General features: G+C 35.4%; 1 protein-coding gene across 5 annotated transcripts in view; it reads left to right on the top strand.

The window, feature by feature from the left end:
• LOC127845395 (uncharacterized) overlaps positions 1 to 20,838 on the top strand; it is a 232,783-nt gene that overhangs the window by 15,132 nt on the left and 196,813 nt on the right. For 3 of the 5 annotated variants that reach the window (XM_052376273.1, XM_052376274.1, XM_052376275.1), the window contains exon 2: positions 20,370 to 20,836. In XM_052376273.1, coding sequence (XP_052232233.1) covers positions 20,370 to 20,836 — 467 coding nt within the window. Of the gene's footprint in view, positions 1 to 16,445; positions 16,500 to 19,809; positions 19,890 to 20,369; positions 20,837 to 20,838 lie in introns of those variants that run through there. The other 2 variants (XM_052376277.1, XM_052376276.1) reach the window with 2 other exon arrangements.

The following is a 20,838-nucleotide window of genomic DNA, read 5'->3' as shown; positions in this document are numbered from 1 at the left end:
TCCGCGAAAGATGGCATTTTTTTGTCAGGAATATGCGATAGGACACCGAAGTGATAAAGTGTCGGATTTATTTGGAAGGTTTTCATTACTTTCATCGTTATCACCACATGGCTATCTCCGTTTCTTTAAACGAAGCGCGCGTCGTTGAGCGGAGTTATAAGATCCCTTAAGATTGGTACACTCTCTACAGTTTTGACAGGGGTGGCTTGTTAACCCGTTTATGCCTAGTGGACTCTCACATCCTTCTGAGTTGTATCAATTTATTTCCAAAATTAGGGATGTCTAGTATATTTATTTCTACATTTAGAATATTTCTTACAGACATACCTTTAAACAAACAGCGCAGACCCTGATGAGACGCCGCATTGTGCGGCGTCTCATCTGGGTATACGCTGTTTGCCAAGGCCTTTTTCTAGACGCTATGCATACATGGGTTAATCGATATAACCAGTTCTTACAGAGTTGAAGTACTACAATTTTTTATTATGTTTATGAATTAAATTGATTATCGAGTTGGTTTTTGCTTCCTAATGTCACGGATTTGCATCCCAGTCAGGGCATTGTTCTTGCGTTCTAAATAATTGTACGAGTATTCCAAATATTACAGTTTTGTTAAGAAAAACATTAAATGGAACATTTTAAAACTATGTACATCTGTGAACAAGTCCCTTTAATGGTTCCCGGTTTTCGAGCGTCTTGTGCTTATCTTTCCCGCACGGTTTACTGGTTCCGCAGATCAAACCATTCGTTATCCTGTCATTATAGGCACCGAAATTAATTATGAGATAAGGAATTCGCCCCATTATCATGGGTATTATAGATTTTCATGTCAATCTCTAGCGCATTTAACGACGGAACGGGTACTGAAACAATAGTTCGAATTATCTGATAAAACGTTTCTATGTACATAGTGTGGTCATATTTGAGATGTACTTTTTTCTTTAGTTAAATTAAAAAATATCACGTTAAAAGCGCAAACTTTTACCATTTGTTTTTATATAAAAATGAATTAGTGATTACAGTCAATGTTAAAGGACTAGTACTTAATAATATGTAATAATTGCAGTAAAAATGCAAACGTCTGCATATTTAATAATTAACGGTCAATTGTGAGCTGTTAATCTTAACAAAAAAAACAACAATGATTTTTAGTTATGTTTTCGTTAAGAAGTAATAATTGTCGATGTCGCGTATAGTTGCATACAATGTATTAAACCATAATATTCGAAAAAAGGTAATCGTGATTCAAAACGATGTCACTTAAACGGTCAAATAATTAATTCATATTTCCACGCCTAGCTATGTATACAAAATCTTGTCATTTCTTCTTTGAGTTTATAATATTTCGATTTATAAGTATTGATAATCATGCTTTTTCGTAATTAATAATTATCTTGATTGAAAGCTATATTCATTTCACAAATAGTAAATAATTAGCGTTTGATATGTTTTTATTAGATAGGCATTATTAAATCGAAAGCGTAGTGTCTATCGAGCGCGTTACACCGTAAAAGATGCCAGTATCTTTGTTGCTTTCGGATGATTATCCAACAAGGGAACATTATTTTAATGACAAGATTTTTCAAGGCGTCGGGCGGGGAGGATGTCTCCGGCGGGTACAAATGGTAAAAGCGTCAAACACAGATCTGTAGATTGTTAATTGGTTTTTCGGAGTTGTATGATTTGTATAGATCCTCGAATCTGATCGCATTTATCGGTGAAAGTAAAAATCGCTTGCGACAAGTTTTTATCAGATTAGCCCGACGTGTCTTAACAACGAATGGTTTAGATCGGTGAGTTTTATTGACTGTTTTCTTAACTTTTTTGAGACTGGTTATTCTTGTAACATGCCATGTATAGGGCCTTATTTTATGCCATCACCATGGGGTTGTCATTAAGCCATGCACTTGTCCGTCCGTCAGTCCTCACGTACTTACGCAAGTACGTCCTGAAGTTTCTGTACAGAACTTCTCTATAACAGCTGGGTATTGTTGGCTCAATCTTTTCAGGCTGATGAGCCTTAATAAAATTATGTGCAGGTGATCGTAAACGACAAAATGTATGCGACCAATACTGGCAGATGTATGGCCCTTAGACCATCGTTTCTCTATACCCTTTATATAAATGAACCGCGCGCTGGGAAAACAGGGCTTAATGCATGTGAGCAAAGTGCCGTCCCAGATTAGCCTGTGCAGTCCACATATGTAAATTCGGGACGACACTTTCATTCAAGACTGGATTTTAGTTTAGAAAAGACTTGTTTAAACGAAACATTCCATGTAGTGGAAAGACTTGTTTAAACGAAACATTCCATATAGTGGAAAGACTTGTTTAAACGAAACATTCCATATAGTGGAAAGACTTGTTTAAACGAAACATTCCATATAGTGGAAAGACTTGTTTAAACGAAACATTCCATAAAGTGGAAAGACTTGTTTAAACGAAACATTCCATATAGTGGAAAGACTTGTTTAAACGAAACATTCCATATAGTGGAAAGACTTGTTTAAACGAAACATTCCATATAGTGGAAAGACTTGTTTAAACGAAACATTCCATATAGTGGAAAGACTTGTTTAAACGAAACATTCCATATAGTGGAAAGACTTGTTTAAACGAAACATTCCATATAGTGGAAAGACTTGTTTAAACGAAACATTCCATATAGTGGAAAGACTTGTTTAAACGAAACATTTCATATAGTGGAAAGACTTGTTTAAACGAAACATTCCATATAGTGGAAAGTCATTGATAAGCACGTGCGGAGTGGAATTTTGACACTTGTCATTTGAACAAGTATTAAATAATATATTGCGGTGATTTTTTGTCGTGGAATCAATCACTCTTGTAATGACAGTTTGATCTGTGTGTGTCCAGACATGTCGCATTGGGACATCAGCGTCTGTGACACATCTAGTTCACATCTGTGAAAAATAGGGGCAACGTTCTGGATAAAATGGTTCTAATTCATGGAGCTTAAAATGTCGTCCCAGATTAGCCTTCGCAGTCCACACAGGCTAATCAGGGACGACACCTTCCGCATTGACTTGATTTTCGTTTAGAAGAGATCTCCTTTCAGCCAAAAATTTCATAAAAGCGGAATGTGTCGTCCCTGATAAGCCTGTGCACAAAGCCCTTTTTCCCTGAACGAGGCTTATCTAGTTCACATCTGTGAAAAATAGGATCTCACTCACAAAGTCAAACCTTAATACTCACGTCATCGTGTATGAATTGTGTGATATTATACGATAATGATATCAAACGAAATCTTCATTGTTTTCTCATGTGAAAATCAGAGTTTGATTTTACATATAAAAAATAATTATATTTGTTTGATTTGTGCGTCACGTTATATAAAAAACAACAAAAGCTGCAACGAAAACAACAACAACAACAATGCAAACAACCATGACACAATAGAATTACATATTTTCGTTTAGAACAAACGTATATATAATTATATATTAAATTGCAGTCAATACTAGCAGCTCCAAAGACCCAACATATTGACATAAAATTCTTACTAGTTTGTTTGCTTAATGATGATATGGGGGTTGTGTTTGTTTTTGACGTTAACTCATTTATGCCTAGCGTCCTGAAAAAAGGACTTTGCAAACAGCGTAGACCCAGATGAGACGCCGCATGATGCGGCGTCTCATCAGGGTCTACGCTTTTTGCTTTAAGGAATTTCTGTAAGAAATATTCTAAATATAGAAATAAATATACTAAACACCCCTAATTTTGGAAATACATTGATCCAATTTAGAAGGATTGGAGAGTCCACTAGGCATAAATGGGTTAAGGAGGTCAGATAATAAACCTCCTCATTTGTACTCAGCGTTTTATTCGCAAGCTAAGACAATATAATCTGTGTGCCACTACTAAGTGCACATACTTTTTTACTGTATCTGACAACCACAGGGCTTCAATCAAAGCAATCAATCAGAGACAAATCATCGCAAGCAATGACTATTTACGCACCATCTCCGCACAATCAGGATTTTCTTTTTAATGGGCAATAAAAATTAAAAGCTTTTTAATGAGCCGACGGAGAGATTTCGACAGAGCGATTTAAAAAATGCATCACGTGAGTGAGGTGAAGAGAATTATAGGGAGGGGGACCTAGCGACGCTGCTCCATGTTGGTTTCTTCTGATACCTTTTTACCTCACCTGAGCACAACGTACGCACTTGCAGTAAGCCCTGTTTTCACAGAGCGCTGTTCAGATAAAGTGGCATTATGATCGATAGTAGATCGAGCGGTTTGTAAAGAAAGTGTTATGGTTTCATTATCCAGTATGCTAAAATCCATTTAATTTCTATTGTTAATTACTTTTAATTGTGGGTTTTTTTTTCTCCAAAATCTGTACTTAAGGCATAAGCATAATTATGAACATGTAACTGATATTTTGAAGAAGATCTCGTGACCTTTTATGAATTGCTGTTAATAGACATATACTGTCCCTGGTAATTCTGCCAGCGTTAATTAAATAAGAAAGAAGATAGTTAATTACAACGACAAATACTATCAAAGCGGAAAGTGTCGTCGCTTCTTAGCCTATGCGGATTGCACATTCTAATATTGGACGACATTTTCCAATATTACGGATTGTTTCGTTTATAAGAGGTATCTTCTAAACGAACGTCCAGTCTAGGAGGAAAGTTTATTCCCTGATTAGCCTGTGCAGACAACACTTTACGCGCATGCATAAAGCACAGTTTTCTCGTGGCGATGCTCATAATGTAAGAATTCTGCGTAAGCTTTAATGAACAAATGCATAGTTTTTGTAGTTTATTTTTCTGCCAGAATTGTTATTTGACACATCTACATTCAGACAACTTTATTACTCGCCAAATATGCATAAAATTAATCGACTGGTGAAAATCAGCGTCACTGTTATGTCGAGATTATTGTTGCAAATAATGTAAATCGGGCTTTAAATCTGCTATTTGAAAGTATCATTTGAGTTTTTACAAAACATGCGAAATTAATACACCACGGCGCACCTCGTGCATGAAATATTAAACGTGATGATGTAAGAATAAATTTGCATATGTATGTCTTTTGAATATACATTTATCATAATTAATGAAAATTATCTTAGACTAACTTCTAACGAATACATTGAAGCAGTTTAAATAATGTGATTTATTGGGCAATTGAAATGAACAGTATTCATTGGTCAATTTATTAATCAACCATTGTTACTATTTGTTTAACACATTATTTGTGTATTTTTTCATTTCTGTATTACCATTGTTTAAGCTATTCATTTGCAAGTTGAAACGGTGTCATTATTCTCATCGTGAAGTGGCACGCCTTATATGATTTGATATATTGCGGACATAAATCAACCATGAACAAAATGAGACTTATGCAGTTATTAAGGTAAAATAAACGAAATGTTGTACTCGTTATCCGACAGACAATCGCAAATTTATGTGATCTCTGATAAGAGGAATTACACGAATTTAGAGCTGTTTACAATATAATAACGCCAGCGTCGATAACTTTAAAACTAGTAGACCATCAAAGTAAGAAGGATCAGATCGCAAACGTTGATAAATCATTCGTTAAAATACGAACATATCCAATGAACGTTGTCACCCGCGCTGAAAGTTTCTTTTCATGTAGATCAAGATAAGCACATTAATACGCATTAAGTATTTTTATTTTACACTTATTCACTTTTCAATTATATCACACGCCACATACTTATGTAAAATGAGTGATACGTTTTGCACGAAAGTTATAATTGGTTGAGAAAACTATCCTATAAAAAAAAGCCGCGTCATGCGAAAATAAGTCTTATTCACAATACGTCCATCGTATATTCAGACCAGCATGGCCAGGACCTAAATGACTGTGAGAAAGTGCCGTTAGATCGTATACGACCCGTTTTCGTATGACGCGACTCAAATGAATCTGCAAGCGGAAACTCGAAATTATAAACAGCACGCATATTAACATAGCATTTTAATAATAACGCTCGTTGGATTTGAGTTATTCTTAGTTAAGCATTTAAACAGACATTTTCTTTTTAATTGTTTCATAATTATGGTTAGTGATTATATTCGTTTACTGCTTGTCAAGTGAGGTTTCCGAATGTATAAATTTGTCAAATTTATTTTTGATTTTTTTTAACATTATATGTAACATACATGTACATACACGGACAGGGAAACAAGTATCACCTACGGTCATTAGTATATTATTTAGTTAACATTTCTACAAGTATCACTTACGGTCATTAGTATATTATTTAGTTAACATTTCTACAATTGCCAATATTTTTATTCCACTTGTTAGTGTTATTAAGAAAAGAAGCGAATAACAGAATATGTTATAAACTTGTCTTATATCTAACTTTTAAATATTAAAATAAAGTTTTGAACATATGAAAAACATGCTTAATCTAATGTTTTGTTCACGTAAACATATATGTTGCGCTCTGTTAAAATGGGGCTTAATGCTTTTGCGTAAAGTGTCATCCCAGATTAGCCTGTGCAGTCCGCACAAGCTAATCTGGGACGAAACTTTCCGCCTAAACTAGATTTTTGCTAAGAAGAGAATTTCTTTTTAACAGAAAATATCATAAAAGCGGAACGTGTCGTCCATGATTAGCCTGTGCGAACTGCACAGGCTAATCTGGGATGACACTTCCCGCACATGCTTTAAATCCTCTTTTCACATAGCACGGTCCATATGAACAGCGCTCTGGGAAAATGGGGCTTAATGCACAGGTTAATCAGGTACGAATGGAGCTTAATGCACAGGTTAATCAGGTACGAACAGCGCTCTGGGAAAATGGGGCTTAATGCACAGGTTAATCAGGACAGCGCTCTGGGAAAATGGGGCTTAATGCACAGGTTAATAATGGGGCTTAATGCACAGGTTAATAATGGGGCTTAATGCACAGGTTAATCAGGTACGAATGGGGCTTAACGCACAGGTTAATCAGGTACAAAAGGGGCTTAATGCACAGGTTAATCAGGTACGAATGGGGCTTAATGCACTTGGTACGAATGGGGCTTAATGCACAGGTTAATCAGGTACGAATGGGGCTTAATGCACAGGTTAATCAGGTACGAATGGGGCTTAATGCATAGGTTAATCAGGTACGAATGGGGCTTAATGCACAGGTTTATCAGGGGGCTTTATGCAAAGGTTAATCAGGTACGAATGGGGCTTAATGCACAGGTTAATCAGGTACGAATGGGGCTTAATGCACAGGTTAATCAGGTACGAATGGGGCTTAATGCACAGGTTAATCAGGTATGAATGGGGCTTAATGCACAGGTTAATCAGGTATGAATGGGGCTTAATGCACAGGTTAATCAGGTACGAATGGGGCTTAATGCATAGGTTAATCAGGTACGAATGGGGCTTAATGCACAGGTTTATCAGGGGGCTTTATGCAAAGGTTAATCAGGTACGAATGGGGCTTAATGCACAGGTTAATCAGGTACGAATGGGGCTTAATGCACAGGTTAATCAGGTACGAATGGGGCTTAATGCACAGGTTAATCAGGTACGAATGGGGCTTAATGCACAGGTTAATCAGGTATGAATGGGGCTTAATGCACAGGTTAATCAAGTACGATTGGGGCTTAATGCACAGGTTAATCAAGTACGATTGGGGCTTAATGCACAGGTAAATCAGGTACGAATTTTTTGTTCAAAGGAAGTATCTTCTTAACAAAAATTCAGCCTAAGTGAAAATCGTCGTCCCTGATTTGACTGTGCTGACTTTGCCTAAGTGAAAATCGTCGTCCCTGATTTGACTGTGCTGACTTTGCCAAGTAAAAAACGTCGTCCCTGATTTGACTGTGCTGACTTTGCCTAGTGAAAATCGTCGTCCCTGATTTGACTGTGCTGACTTTGCCTAGTGAAAATCGTCGTCCCTGATTTGACTGTGCTGACTTTGCCTATGCATTAACATGGTTTTTCCCTGAGCAATGCTAATAAAGTATGCGATTTTGGGAATTCGTACAACTTTAAAGGAAATGATTCCTTTTAAATATTTTAATACGCTTGAATTAGGATACATATAGGCGAAAATATTGTCTTAAACAGCCTTCGGGGCTTATTAAACCCAGAGCACTTGGAGAATGCGATTCCATAATTGTATACAATACACACTAATTAATATCCACAGATTATTCTACCCCCCCCCCCCCCCCCTCAATGCCAACTGACTGGAGTAAGCGCAAGCGAACCAGCGGTCCGGACAATAAAACAATTTTGAAAATGTTGAGATATATGTTTAGATAGTCTTTTATCTGTTGGATATATCATTTACTTCTGAACACTGTCCAAGTCTTTGTTAGACGGTACTATCAAGTAAACACATGACATGGCTATCTGTAAATTGGTAAGTACTTTTTATATTGTTTTTTTTTATAATCAGGCGATATATTGCGGGACATAATGGCATTTGTAACTGTGACCAACACTAAACTTTTTTGTTTGCAATAAAATATTGCTGCTTGACACTATTTCAGAAACGTTATTTAACTTTGACAACATTGCTTTATTAAACATAACGTGTATCTAACTACAGCGATACAAATAATAAAAAGCTAAATTCATTAAATCAAACTTAGTTTAATAATGACATTTTTGTACTACGTTTAATAGAACACAGGATGTGTTCTCGACACTGTCTTGAAATATTATAAAATTTAAATTAAAAAAATAAGGAGAAAACCCCATGGTGCTATCATATGATACTCTTCCTTAGAAAACTGGGCTTAATGCATATTCGTAAAGTGTCGTCACATATTAGCCTGTGCAGTCCGCGTAGTAATCAGGGACGGACATTACGCTTTGATGGTAGGTATTCTTTTAAATAAAGATTCTTCTAAACAAAATTCCTGCTTGGGTAATAGCGTTGTCCCTGATGCACATGCTAATCTGGGTGGATTCTTTACGCACATGCATTAAGTCTGGTTTTTCCAGAACGAGTCTCGTTAATTTTCTTCAGATAAAACAAAGAGGACGTCAATAGAACGTTAATCGGCCACTTATTATTACTATCGCTGGGGTCGGATTCATCTGTTGCGACTAATTTGCATACTGACAGATTTATTGCTCTACAGAAATGCATGATTTACAAAGAAGGGCGTGATGTTCACTGTATTTATAAGGGCGTGATGTTCACTGTATTTACAAGGGCGTGATGTTCACTGTATTTACAAGGGCGTGATGTTCACTGTATTTATAAGGGCGTGATGTTCACTGTATTTACAAGGGCGTGATGTTCACTGTATTTATAAGGGCGTGATGTTCACTGTATTTACAATGGCGTGATGTTCACTGTATTTACAAGGGCGTGATGTTCACTGTATTTATAAGGGCGTGATGTTCACTGTATTTACAAGGGCGTGATGTTCACTGTATTAACAAGGGCGTGATGTTCACTGTATTTACAAGGGCGTGATGTTCACTGTATTTACAAAGGCGTGATGTTCACTGTATTTATAAGGGCGTGATGTTCACTGTATTTATAAGGGCGTGATGTTCACTGTATTTACAAGGGCGTGATGTTCACTGTATTTATAAGGGCGTAATGTTCACTGTATTTACAAGGGCGTGATGTTCACTGTATTTACAAGGGCGTGATGTTCACTGTATTTACAAGGGCGTGATGTTCACTGTATTTACAAGGGCGTGATGTTCACTGTATTTACAAGGGCGTGATGTTCACTGTATTTACAAGGGCGTGATGTTCACTGTATTTACAAGGGCGTGATGTTCACTGTATTTACAAGGGCGTGATGTTCACTGTATTTACAAGGGCGTGATGTTCACTGTATTTACAAGGGCGTGATGTTCACTGTATTTACAAGGGCGTGATGTTCACTGTATTTACAAGGGCGTGATGTTCACTGTATTTACAAGGGCGTGATGTTCACTGTATTTACAAGGGCGTGATGTTCACTGTATTTACGCGTTTGGTCCAGTGTTGTACTGGCTGCTATGGCTAATCAGGGACGACACTTTACGCACATGCATTAAGCCAGGTTTTCCAGAGCGAGGCTCGCGTTGCTTAGTAGCTATGAACACAATATTTGACCGGAACGACTGTGTCTATCTGGAATCTTCCTAGATGTTAACCTTTAGTATTTCGTACCAAGTTTGCAGTGTTTAGTGCACATCATATCGTTTCAATAACGAGTCGTGGGAATGACAAGCGTCCTAGTAGAGTGAACACAGATCCACACAATTACAAATTCTATAACATTTCCTTAAAACAGGATAAGCAGGTGTTAAATGGAACGGCAACAACTAACTAACATAAAGTATCAAAAGATGTTGTCGATAACGATGCGCTATATTCGTTTGATTAATGAAGAGTAGCCTATTTTCCAATGAACCGAAATAATCTAAAGGAAAGGAAAGCTCATAAATTACGGAAAGATCCGAGTATTGCGCCTCCGATGATATCGTGATGACTCGTGTTGTACTATCGCCTAGAATATCTCGGTTGTAAATTTGAAATGTTGACAGCAAGGTTGAAGCTGTTATGTAGTAAATTTTCGTACGGAACGCTCTATACGTTCATAAATTCACACCTTGTTTATTCGTCGAATACAATGTTTGAAATGTGAAACATTTTTATTTTCTGCGACGGTATGGTGACGCTAAATAACTTCAGTTTTCTGTCTTATTTGTACCTTGTGAGTTTTTCCGATGCTCGTTCACGTATCTTAAATGTATTTATATATGTGATAGTAAATTCCAACGTTTTCATATGCAAAGTGCGATTGACTGAAATATAAAAGTTCCAATAATTTCTTCCTAATTATTTATTTATTTGACGTCATAGAAGGTTCAAACTATCATAATATGGATTTCAGTCTTTTTTTAAAATTGTAACATGAAAGATTCGTAAAATCAGATAAGTTCGCGCCATTGATCCCTCAGGTAATTATTATAAGATTTGAATTGATTATTTTGTCCAAATGTTTTGATCCAAGTTTTTAATTTGATAAATTTAATCACATATCGTTTTTAAGAGACATAATTGACGGTCATTACGAGTCAGGAGAAATTTAGGATCAGAAAAAAAAAGAAGACACAACAATATGGCATTCTTAGAAGTGATGCGGGGAATTCGAAAAAAAGTGTTTACAATATCTACCATGACTTTTCGTGAGTGTGGTTTGAAGAAACAGTTTTTTTATCGCAAGTATTGTTACAAAAATCAAATGTATTTAATAGATAAACAGATGCGTATATCATCATACTTATATTGTTATTTTTAAGTATATAGTTGTGTACTCTGTTTCAGTATGAGCTTATACACTTAAGATGCTTAAAGGATAACAATACATTAAGACTGTAAACGGTTTTTGAAAACCATTCATACGTTAAGGCGGGTACTTTATTGTGTTGTTCGAAAGACTTTTCATGGTTGATGTCATCTTTTGAGGGAAAACTAAAAAATCTAACCTTGTGTAAAGCCGCATGTTCACCTGGAATTAACGTCTCTTTTTCACGGCAGTCTACGATAACATCATCGACGGAAATAAAGAAACATTTCAAAGGATTCTGTAATGGTGTTCAAGTTTTGAATGAGATCGAATCGATAGCGACAAAGTCATTCGATGATAGTGTCAGCCGATAAGGATGATTTCATTCGCGTCCATAAAATGTTCAATTCGAAATTGAGTTTGCTGATACGGAAACTTCAAAGCGCTTAGCTTTGATGAAGTTTACTCGATTATAATTAAATATTTCCTCGATGGCATCTTGCATTTGATGATTTGATGATTTCATCTGTCATAGCGCAAAACATCTCAACTGCAAACACGCGAGCGCGATGTTTGTATGATATACAATGTTCTGTGACGCAATGCAAATTAAACGATTTGTGGAAAATTGACTGTTGTATAAACAAGTAAATACATGTATTGTATTTTCAAAAACAAGTTATGGTATGCTATTTTCTTTCTTAAGCACGTGCTGTCGAATGAAACGCTGCGGGATTATCCATACGAATTAAAATTATCTTAAACTTTCTTTATGAAAGTAGTGTATGAATTGAGCATTTGATGTCAAGTTTTATTTTAACCCATTTATGCCTAGCGTCTAGAAAAAAAGGCCTTTGCAAACAGCGTAGACCCAGATGATACGCCGCATGATTTTTGCTTAAAGGAATTTCTGTAGGAAAACATTCTCAATAATTATTGAAATAAGTATACTAGACATCCCGAATTTAGAAATACATTCATCCAATTTAGAAGGATGGGGGAGTCCACGAGGCATAAATGGGTTAAAACATCCATAACACGACCTCTCTGGACAGTTTTCTTGACAACAGATGCCTTTTCTTTAAAAAAAACAAACAGTTTATTTTACAAGAGTGGGGTCGAGAGTTTATCATTGGCGGATGATCGACTAACAATTTTGAACCCTCGATAAGAGAGCAAAACTTAGAATGTATTATCAAACATCGTTATGTTCTCTTATCATAAAATGACAAACACTCTTATCTGCCTCACTCCGACATTTTACGGGTACTCTTCTCTTCAGTACTTGCCATAGATTGATAAGAAAATTCCGATATATACTATAGTTTTAATCAAAAGCCGGTTTGCTGATAACTACACTTTCGTTCAATTGTGATTTATTCTTGTAAACAAGTGAGCTTCATGCAACGCCGTTAAAAGACAGATTTTGTTGATGGCCATTTCATGGCATTTCTTGGATTTTTCAGTCGCGCAAACCTGGCTAGTTCCAAAAATTGCATTCGAATAATGCATTTTTTTTACTTATGAAAAAGAGAAATAAAATGGTTTTCGACATTCATATTAAATAATTTATTTCATTTTTAGATTTTTTTTAGATTTAAGGTGCATCTGTTCCAAATGTATTATAAAGTTTATGTACGCGAATGATAAACAAAAAATCCATTTAAACGTTTTTCGCATTTCTGTTAACATTTTTACTGCATATAGTTTATTCAGTTCAAAACAAATCATCTTGTTAACGTTTGGTTTACAATTACACCATACGCCTTTTGTCTGAACATTTCAAATATGCCGGCCGATACATCTGTACCCGCTCATCACCTCAAGTATGCCGGCCGATACATCTGTACCCGCTCATCACCTCAAGTATGCCGGCCGATACATCTGTACCCGCTCATCACGAATTGACGCTTCTTATCCGAGTTATGATCAGCGTTTTCTAAATAATTCTTTTATATTTCCAGGGATTATCTTGTTGAATAAAACAACATATCTCGTCATCTCATCAGCGAAAACGCTTATCTTTACTACCAGACGTTTTTTACCTGGATTTCTATCCAATATTCTAGCCAACTGTCAGACACTATGGTTTACAGCATCGGGAAATCAAAATTAGAAACCGTACACCGGGCCTACTGCTTCTTGTAAAATGTATAAACCGTGAGTTACACCCAATTTGTCTTATCTCCAGCATGCAGCCCGGTAGATAACGGAGAACAATGTTAGCGATAGCGCCCGGTGTTGTGATAACTCGATTGAGAGAGCCGATAAGGCTTATTAGTCGAGAACTATGAGGACGCACCTGATAAGCCCAGACAAATGGAGAATTTCGAATTAGAAAGAGAAGAAAAACTGGTTGGAAATTTCGCTTTAATAGGACATATTTGCCGCGCTCTGATGAAACGGGGTTTAATGCATGTACGTTAAGTGTCGTCCCAGATTAGAACGTGCAGTTCTCAAAGGCTAACCAGGGACGACACTTTCCATCAAGAATGGATTTCATTTAAACAAAAAATCCCATGAAAGCGGAAAGTGTCGTCCCTGATTAGCCTGTGCGGACTGCACAGGCTAATCAGGGACAGCTATATCCGCACATGCACAAAGCCAAGCTTTACCGAGATATGCTCTTCAATTAACACTTTGGTGTTAACACCCGTGGTCTGATAAAATCTGCGAGTAAATAACTCGTGATTTGAAAAAATCAAGATGTTCAAAAAGTGCGACTTTTATTGGCCATAACATTTCGTGAAATATTTAAGCATCTTGCACTTCTATGTGCACTTTTGTTTCATTTGCTTATTGATTCTCGCATATACGAGTGAGTACAGTGCTACAAAAAACAAAACGTATTATGTTATATTACCAGTATCCCGCATCAGGACAAATACAACCTTATAGACTTAGGTAAAGACCACAGTATAGACTGATAATAATATACAGACAACAGTATGGGCTGCCGTATAGACTGCGGTAAAGACAACCACATAGACTGACGTATAGACTGACGTAAAGAAAACGTATAGACTGACGGATAGACAACCGTATGGGCTCCCGTATAGACTGAGGTAAAGACAACCACATAGACTGACGTATAGACTGACGTAAAGAAAACGTATAGACTGACGGATAAACAACCGTATGGGCTGCCGTATAGACTAACGTAAAAGGCAACCGTATAGACTGATGTATGGACTGACGTTTAGACTGACGTAAATACTGACTTACTGACAACCGTATAGACTGGCCTATAGACTGACGTATAAACGTTCGTATAGACTCACGTATCGACATTCGTATAGACTGACGCAAACATCTACACACTAACAAGTGCTATATAGCGGTATGATTTAAACTGGAAACTTAGGAGAGATGTAATATCTGATAAACGTCGCAACGGAGCTTGTCTCGAGACTTTATGTGATATGATATGATGAGAGGCTTCGTTCTGGTTGACACCAGCGAGTGACGCTTGTTGCATTCGACACACTGTCGGTGGTTCGCCAAGGAAGCTATATGTCAGAGCCACGTAGATTGATTATAGCGATTACAAGGCAACGCTAATACATTTTGATTTTAATTGGAGGGCAGGAGTAATTTTGACAATCTCGACAAGTCCATTTCGACGCATTGAAAGCCTTAGTGCAGATTATCTACCGCATATCGCTGGTAATTTGATCAAGGCGAATTACACAAACATAATGCGAAGTACCTTTTTAGAAATTGACGATTCAATGAAGGCATTAATTTGGGTGTCAGGTAGTTTGCTACCATGAATCGTTGTATTCGTTTTAGAAGCGATGAAACTGCTCGTGCTTTTCCAAACCATAACTCATATATTACAAAGTATTATTCCCCCTCGCCTGTATATGTTCATTGGGTTGGTTTAGTGTTGACTTTAAAATGTTCAGAGCGTTAGTTAAGGCAGTGACGTCTTAATGAACTGGCGTTATGCACTTACGTTCATCGCTAGAGTGGATACCATTTTACAATGCGTCTTCTTAATCTTGTTTCACCTTTGATGAGTGGTTTCAAGTGTATAACATATATCAATGATCATATATGAATTCTGGTCCAGATAAGTTAGTTCAATTCTTTATGCATACAACGTGATGAAATGGCACCACAAGAAAATAGTTCTTTGTGTGAAGTCCTGAATGCCATTGACAACAACTATTCTCGTAAGAATCCAAACCAGACACAATGGTAACTTGAAGTTGTTGTTAATTGACATTTGAACAACAATTAATACAACAATACCTCTTAAATGATGTATGACAATAACGGATTAATTGTCGCTGAATTGGGCACGTTAGATAAAGCATAATTAATTGATAAAGCGTAATTAAAGAAAGGTCCCACAAATCATTGCATATAATTTAGGATCAGACTAAATATTATTAAATCATAATTTCCCAAACGTTGGCCGTATAATCTTACTTTTTTTGATAACAATTTACACCCGGTACCGCATGATACGTTTGTGTCGCTCGTTGAAAGGTATTCAAGACGTTATGGTTAACTGCTACTCTTATCTCTAAAAATAATCAGGATTTGATAATTCATGATGTGGAAATTTGAACATCGTAGGTTCAAGTTAATTAATCATATCAACTAAATTATGTTTTTGACAATCGTGACAAGCAATCTAATTACGACTGTATTTGTTTAGAGTGATTTTGATTTTTTGGTCTTTTTTCGAAATACTTGGACTTATTTCCTATACGTCAGCTTTCGACGCATGTTCGTGTGTTATTCACGAAAAGGGCGTTTCAAAATATTGTAATAAAACCGTAGGACGACGCAATAATATCGAACAGATGTGCTGTGAACACTAGGTACTCTATTAAGATTCGCTTTCTGTCTGGCAAACCGTCGTGGTGTAAATCGTTTCATTTTGTTTATTTTCGCCTGGAATGGTTACGGTGCAATTCATGTAATAGAATCGTGTCTTTCCAGTATGTCTATGTTATTATCAATTAAAATCATGGATGGTTTTCTTAATGTGTACGTATATTAAACTAATTTTCTTTGTTCAACTCATCGCTCTCATTTCTTTTTTCCTGCAATCAGTGTATTACCAATGTTTCTTTTTAATAAAGCAACAGATTTTGGCAAAATTCAAAATATATAGTGGTGTACAACCGTAACGTAACACGTTGACGGTTACGTCCCTTAAAAATGTGTTAGCCATGATCCATAACCGTGTAACGAAAGGCTAAATTGGAAAAAGTAAATCCATAGGTATAATGTCTGAGTAAACAATCTAACCGCTGAGTGTGCTTGTTTTTGTATGATTATTGTTGTCAAATTTTAAAGACTTCATTATTTTATATTTACAATTAAACCAGTCTTGTTGTATTTTGAGAATTGAGAATTTTAAAATTCAATTGCTCCAAAGGTTGTTAACGAAATTGGGCAAAAGTTAAAAATGAACTATTAAATTAATACATAATTTGTATTAACGGAGTACATGATTTGATGCTTTCATTTTGTCATAAATTATTTTAATACAACACATGGAAACAGTTTTGATTTTAAGTCAATATGACTGATTCACTTAAAGGGGCCTTTTCACAGATTTTGGCATTTTTTAAACTTATTCATTAAATGCTTTATATTGATAAATGTAAACATTGGATCGTAAAAGCTCCAGTAAAAAATCAAGAAAAAATTAAAAAAAGGAAAAGAACATTGCCCGGAGCAGGTTTCGAACCAGTGTCCCCTGGAGTCCTGCCAGAGTCCTGAAGTAAAAACGCTTTAGCCTACTGAGCTATTCCGCCGAGTACACATTTTGACGTATTTTATACCTTATATAAGCAATCTTCGTAGTTTTACAAAATTTAACGACAAAAACAGAACTCTCCAAATTATTCAATCGTTTCGCGTTGCAACGCTTTATAATTTTTAGGTTTTAAAATCGTCAAAAGATGCATATAATGGCTATATTAGAGCATGGTTAATGTTCAGTATTACTGTTTCCTCACAAATATCATAACTAAAACGAAAACTTACGAATCGGAAACAACTTTTTTCAATTTTGTCAATTTACCAAAGCGTGAAAAGATCCCTTTAATATATGTCTGCAATATTTTGGACATGGCTCCAGTTTGCACAAATTATGCAACTTTCCCTAAAAACGATGGCAGGGAATACACCAATAGGTGGACAAATCTGTGTGCATAATGAGTGTTTAATTTTTTTATTTATTTTTCAATGCAAATTTACATTTTTGTGTGCTAATGATCATAGACTCAGATATCTTCCAATAATGTACCAACTGCACAACAAAGATAAAAATCAGGACTTGCTTGCAATTTAAGAGCTTTGGTTTGCATATTAAAGCATATTTATTGTACAACATTGTTTTTGACAGTAACTTAATCACAAGTTTCATGTAGCACAGTTCTAGATTATGAATTCATTGTTTTCTCCCAATACCATATGAATTATTCAGCTTATCTTTACATCTCGAGCCTTAATGAAACTTGGTACTGGATTTCAGCGATTATCTCTCGTCACATGTCGTCATTTATGATAGTGATAACAGAGTTTTGTTTAGAAGGGGTCGCATTGCTTAATCAATCTTCTCTTGTACGTTCATTGCTATTCAGGCCTGTACAATCATGGAATAATTGTGTTTCACTGCCTATTGTATTGGGGCCTTACTGTACTGAATAGGACACCTTGCATAAATTGATATTTAAGATAAGGAACAAACAATTAAAAAGACATTATGTTTTTCACTGAAAGAGATCACAATCCAGATCTGTGTTTTAACCAGGATTTAAATGTTTAAGCTATTTAAACTATTTAGCGCTCTGACAAAATAATAAGGAATATGCTTAGTACAAACTACAAACTTCTAAATGTATTTTTACCAGAACAAAATATAAAAAGAACAGTCCCACATACTATCAAGATGTGTTCTATTAATCAAGTACATTTAATGATAATTCAAGTTAAAAACTTTTTCATGATCCAAGAGTAGACATGATTTCTCTAAAGAAACATAACAAATAAGACTCTCTTAACTGTTTGGACTTACTTTGTAATTTCCAAATTACTAATTTTATTTATAAATAACATTGCAATCGGCCTTGTTTGTGTCAGTGTATAATATCTAGTAAAGCCGTGAATTTGTCAGCACTACATGTCATAGATTCTAACGCATTAATTCCTGATGATGGCACTGATTTCTCCATTACATTGTAGGCTATCTTCAGTGGCAGGGGTAGATAACACATAAGTGTAGCTATCAAATAAAGATTCATATCTCCCAAAGGAAAGGTCTCAATTCTCAGTGGTACCCTAATGTTTGGAAGCCGAAAACGTTGATGCTTGTTTCAGATATTGAATGTTTCTGAAAAATTCACCTGATTGAAAAATATGATAAGCCAAAAACCTCTTGATTTGAAAGAGAAAGATAGCTTGTCAAATAAAAACGTCAGTGGTTGATTCAAGTTGTATTGCTCATTTCAGACTGTTTGATATTTGTTTATTAGTATTAAATGGTGATAAACACTTACATATCATTGGCAGTTTGTTTGTGACATCGCGGCAGCACTTCATGTTGACATTCAATGTCAAATGAACAACCACTGACTCGAGCAATGTTTGTTTTTGCCCACCTCTTTTTTGCGAGTTATTTCTTTAATGAGACATTAATTTAAACTCATAATATTAAACTGGTATTTATCTGATATAAAAATATGATAAAATCACCACTTATCATTGAGAGGTGTCAGGCAAATGGAAACATTTAAGTTGTCATCATTTTTGGTCTTTGATAAAAAACAAGATTTCAGAAACTATCCTCTGAGATTGAAGCGTTGTCTGCGATTGTCAGTTGATATAAGGTTTTCAGAATGGTCAACCAACCCATTTGCTTAGTTCAGTGAGACTTGAAACAGATTGTTAGGTAGAACAGAAATCAGTCAGGACTGGGGATTTATTTCACGCTAACAGCCTAACAACCTGCTATAAATTGTCAAGTGTTAACATGGTGATTATGGATCTCTTAACAGTGTTATAACAAGGCTTAGAGGAACTGACTATCTCACAGAAAACTGTAAAACAAAGCTGTAGGTTTGATAATTTGTAATTGTTATTTTTTTGTCAGTGATCAACAATTTATTTTCATGATAATTTTTTAAGAGAATCCTGCAGATTATATATATATTGTTATCTTCGAATTTAAAATAATTATGTAAATTTCAGATTTCAATATTCTTTGAAAATGTATGTTCTCAATTTGTATTGAAATATTTTTCTGTATGTTTTATTTCCTTGAACCATTGATTATTGGTGATGGGTGAGTTTTTTTAGTCTGGGAATTTAACAAAGTGTTACTTTTTGCATTCTTTTCAACGATTTATACTTTTCAGTTTTTTCTCAACAATTGTTTCATAGGAACTTTGGTACACATATTTTATTTGGCAAAGTAGAACACATCTTTCTAATCATTTCTCTTAAGATAGGTTTATCTTTAAGTCATAGAATTATCAACTCGATTGAAGTAGGGTATTGCTTTTTGTATCTGTTTTCAAACACGGTTACATTAAACTATTATTTTTTGGGGAATACTGGTTGCTTTATTATTTAGCTTTTGAAAACATTGTGCAAATCTATTTGGTAAATATAATATAAGTTAAAATATATAAAATAAAAACAAGAACAAATAATGATTTGCATAAATTATGCAATATGGTTCTGTTTACAGTAGATGACTTTTGTTATCTGAGGAAAAATAAATGACATGTTGTTTGCATAATGTTACACAAATACTGATTGTTAAATACATTATAATGTTCATGTTTAAGAAAATAAGTCAATTAAATAATAATACTTAAAAAAAATATATTATGTACTTTAAAACAAGTTTTTTTTTCAGAATATCTAAAAAAGGGTTTCTCTTGTAATGAGCAAGAATTTATTGATGTCAAATGTTACAACGTGTACAGGTTCCACCCCGACTTAAGACTTGGAAGTATTATACAGGGACTAAATAATATGTAATTATAGGATATCCATAAAAGCTGAAGTATTTTAGATGTTTTTTTTAATAATCCTAAACACACCAAAGAATTAAACATATTCTGCCTTTTTTTCCAGGGTCAGAAGATGAAGAAGATGAAGATGGCATAGTCAAGGAGGCTGACCAATCAGAAGAAAGAACAAATATGGAGACAGACCAATCGGATTCGCCGATACAAAGTGACCAGGAAGATGAACCAAATACTGAGGAGCTTACTATCAATAAGAGGGAAAATGATGTCAAAGATGGACAGTTGACCCAAAGTGAAAAATCTGACAAAGAAAGTGAAAAAATTATAAAATTGGAGGAAAGAGTGCAGAAATCTGGTGCAGTGTCACCTAGAAGATTTGAGGTGATGAGGAGACTTAATTTTCCAATTGATTTACTGACATTGAGACAGGTTGAGGAATCAGAATTCTTGTTGACAGGAATTCCGTGGTCAGTTACCACGGTTACCTCTGTCCAAAAGGGAAGTACCATCGGGCCGTATCTTGGGGAAACTGTGGCCCTAAGTTCTATCAAACCAGGCGAGTTGGTTCTGCAGGT

This window comes from Dreissena polymorpha, chromosome 9 (genome assembly GCF_020536995.1).
Source record: "Dreissena polymorpha isolate Duluth1 chromosome 9, UMN_Dpol_1.0, whole genome shotgun sequence".
In the NCBI taxonomy this organism is placed as follows: domain Eukaryota; kingdom Metazoa; phylum Mollusca; class Bivalvia; order Myida; family Dreissenidae; genus Dreissena; species Dreissena polymorpha.
The sequence above is the reverse complement of the archived record's forward strand: the minus strand, read 5'-3'. Positions and strand labels throughout refer to the sequence as shown.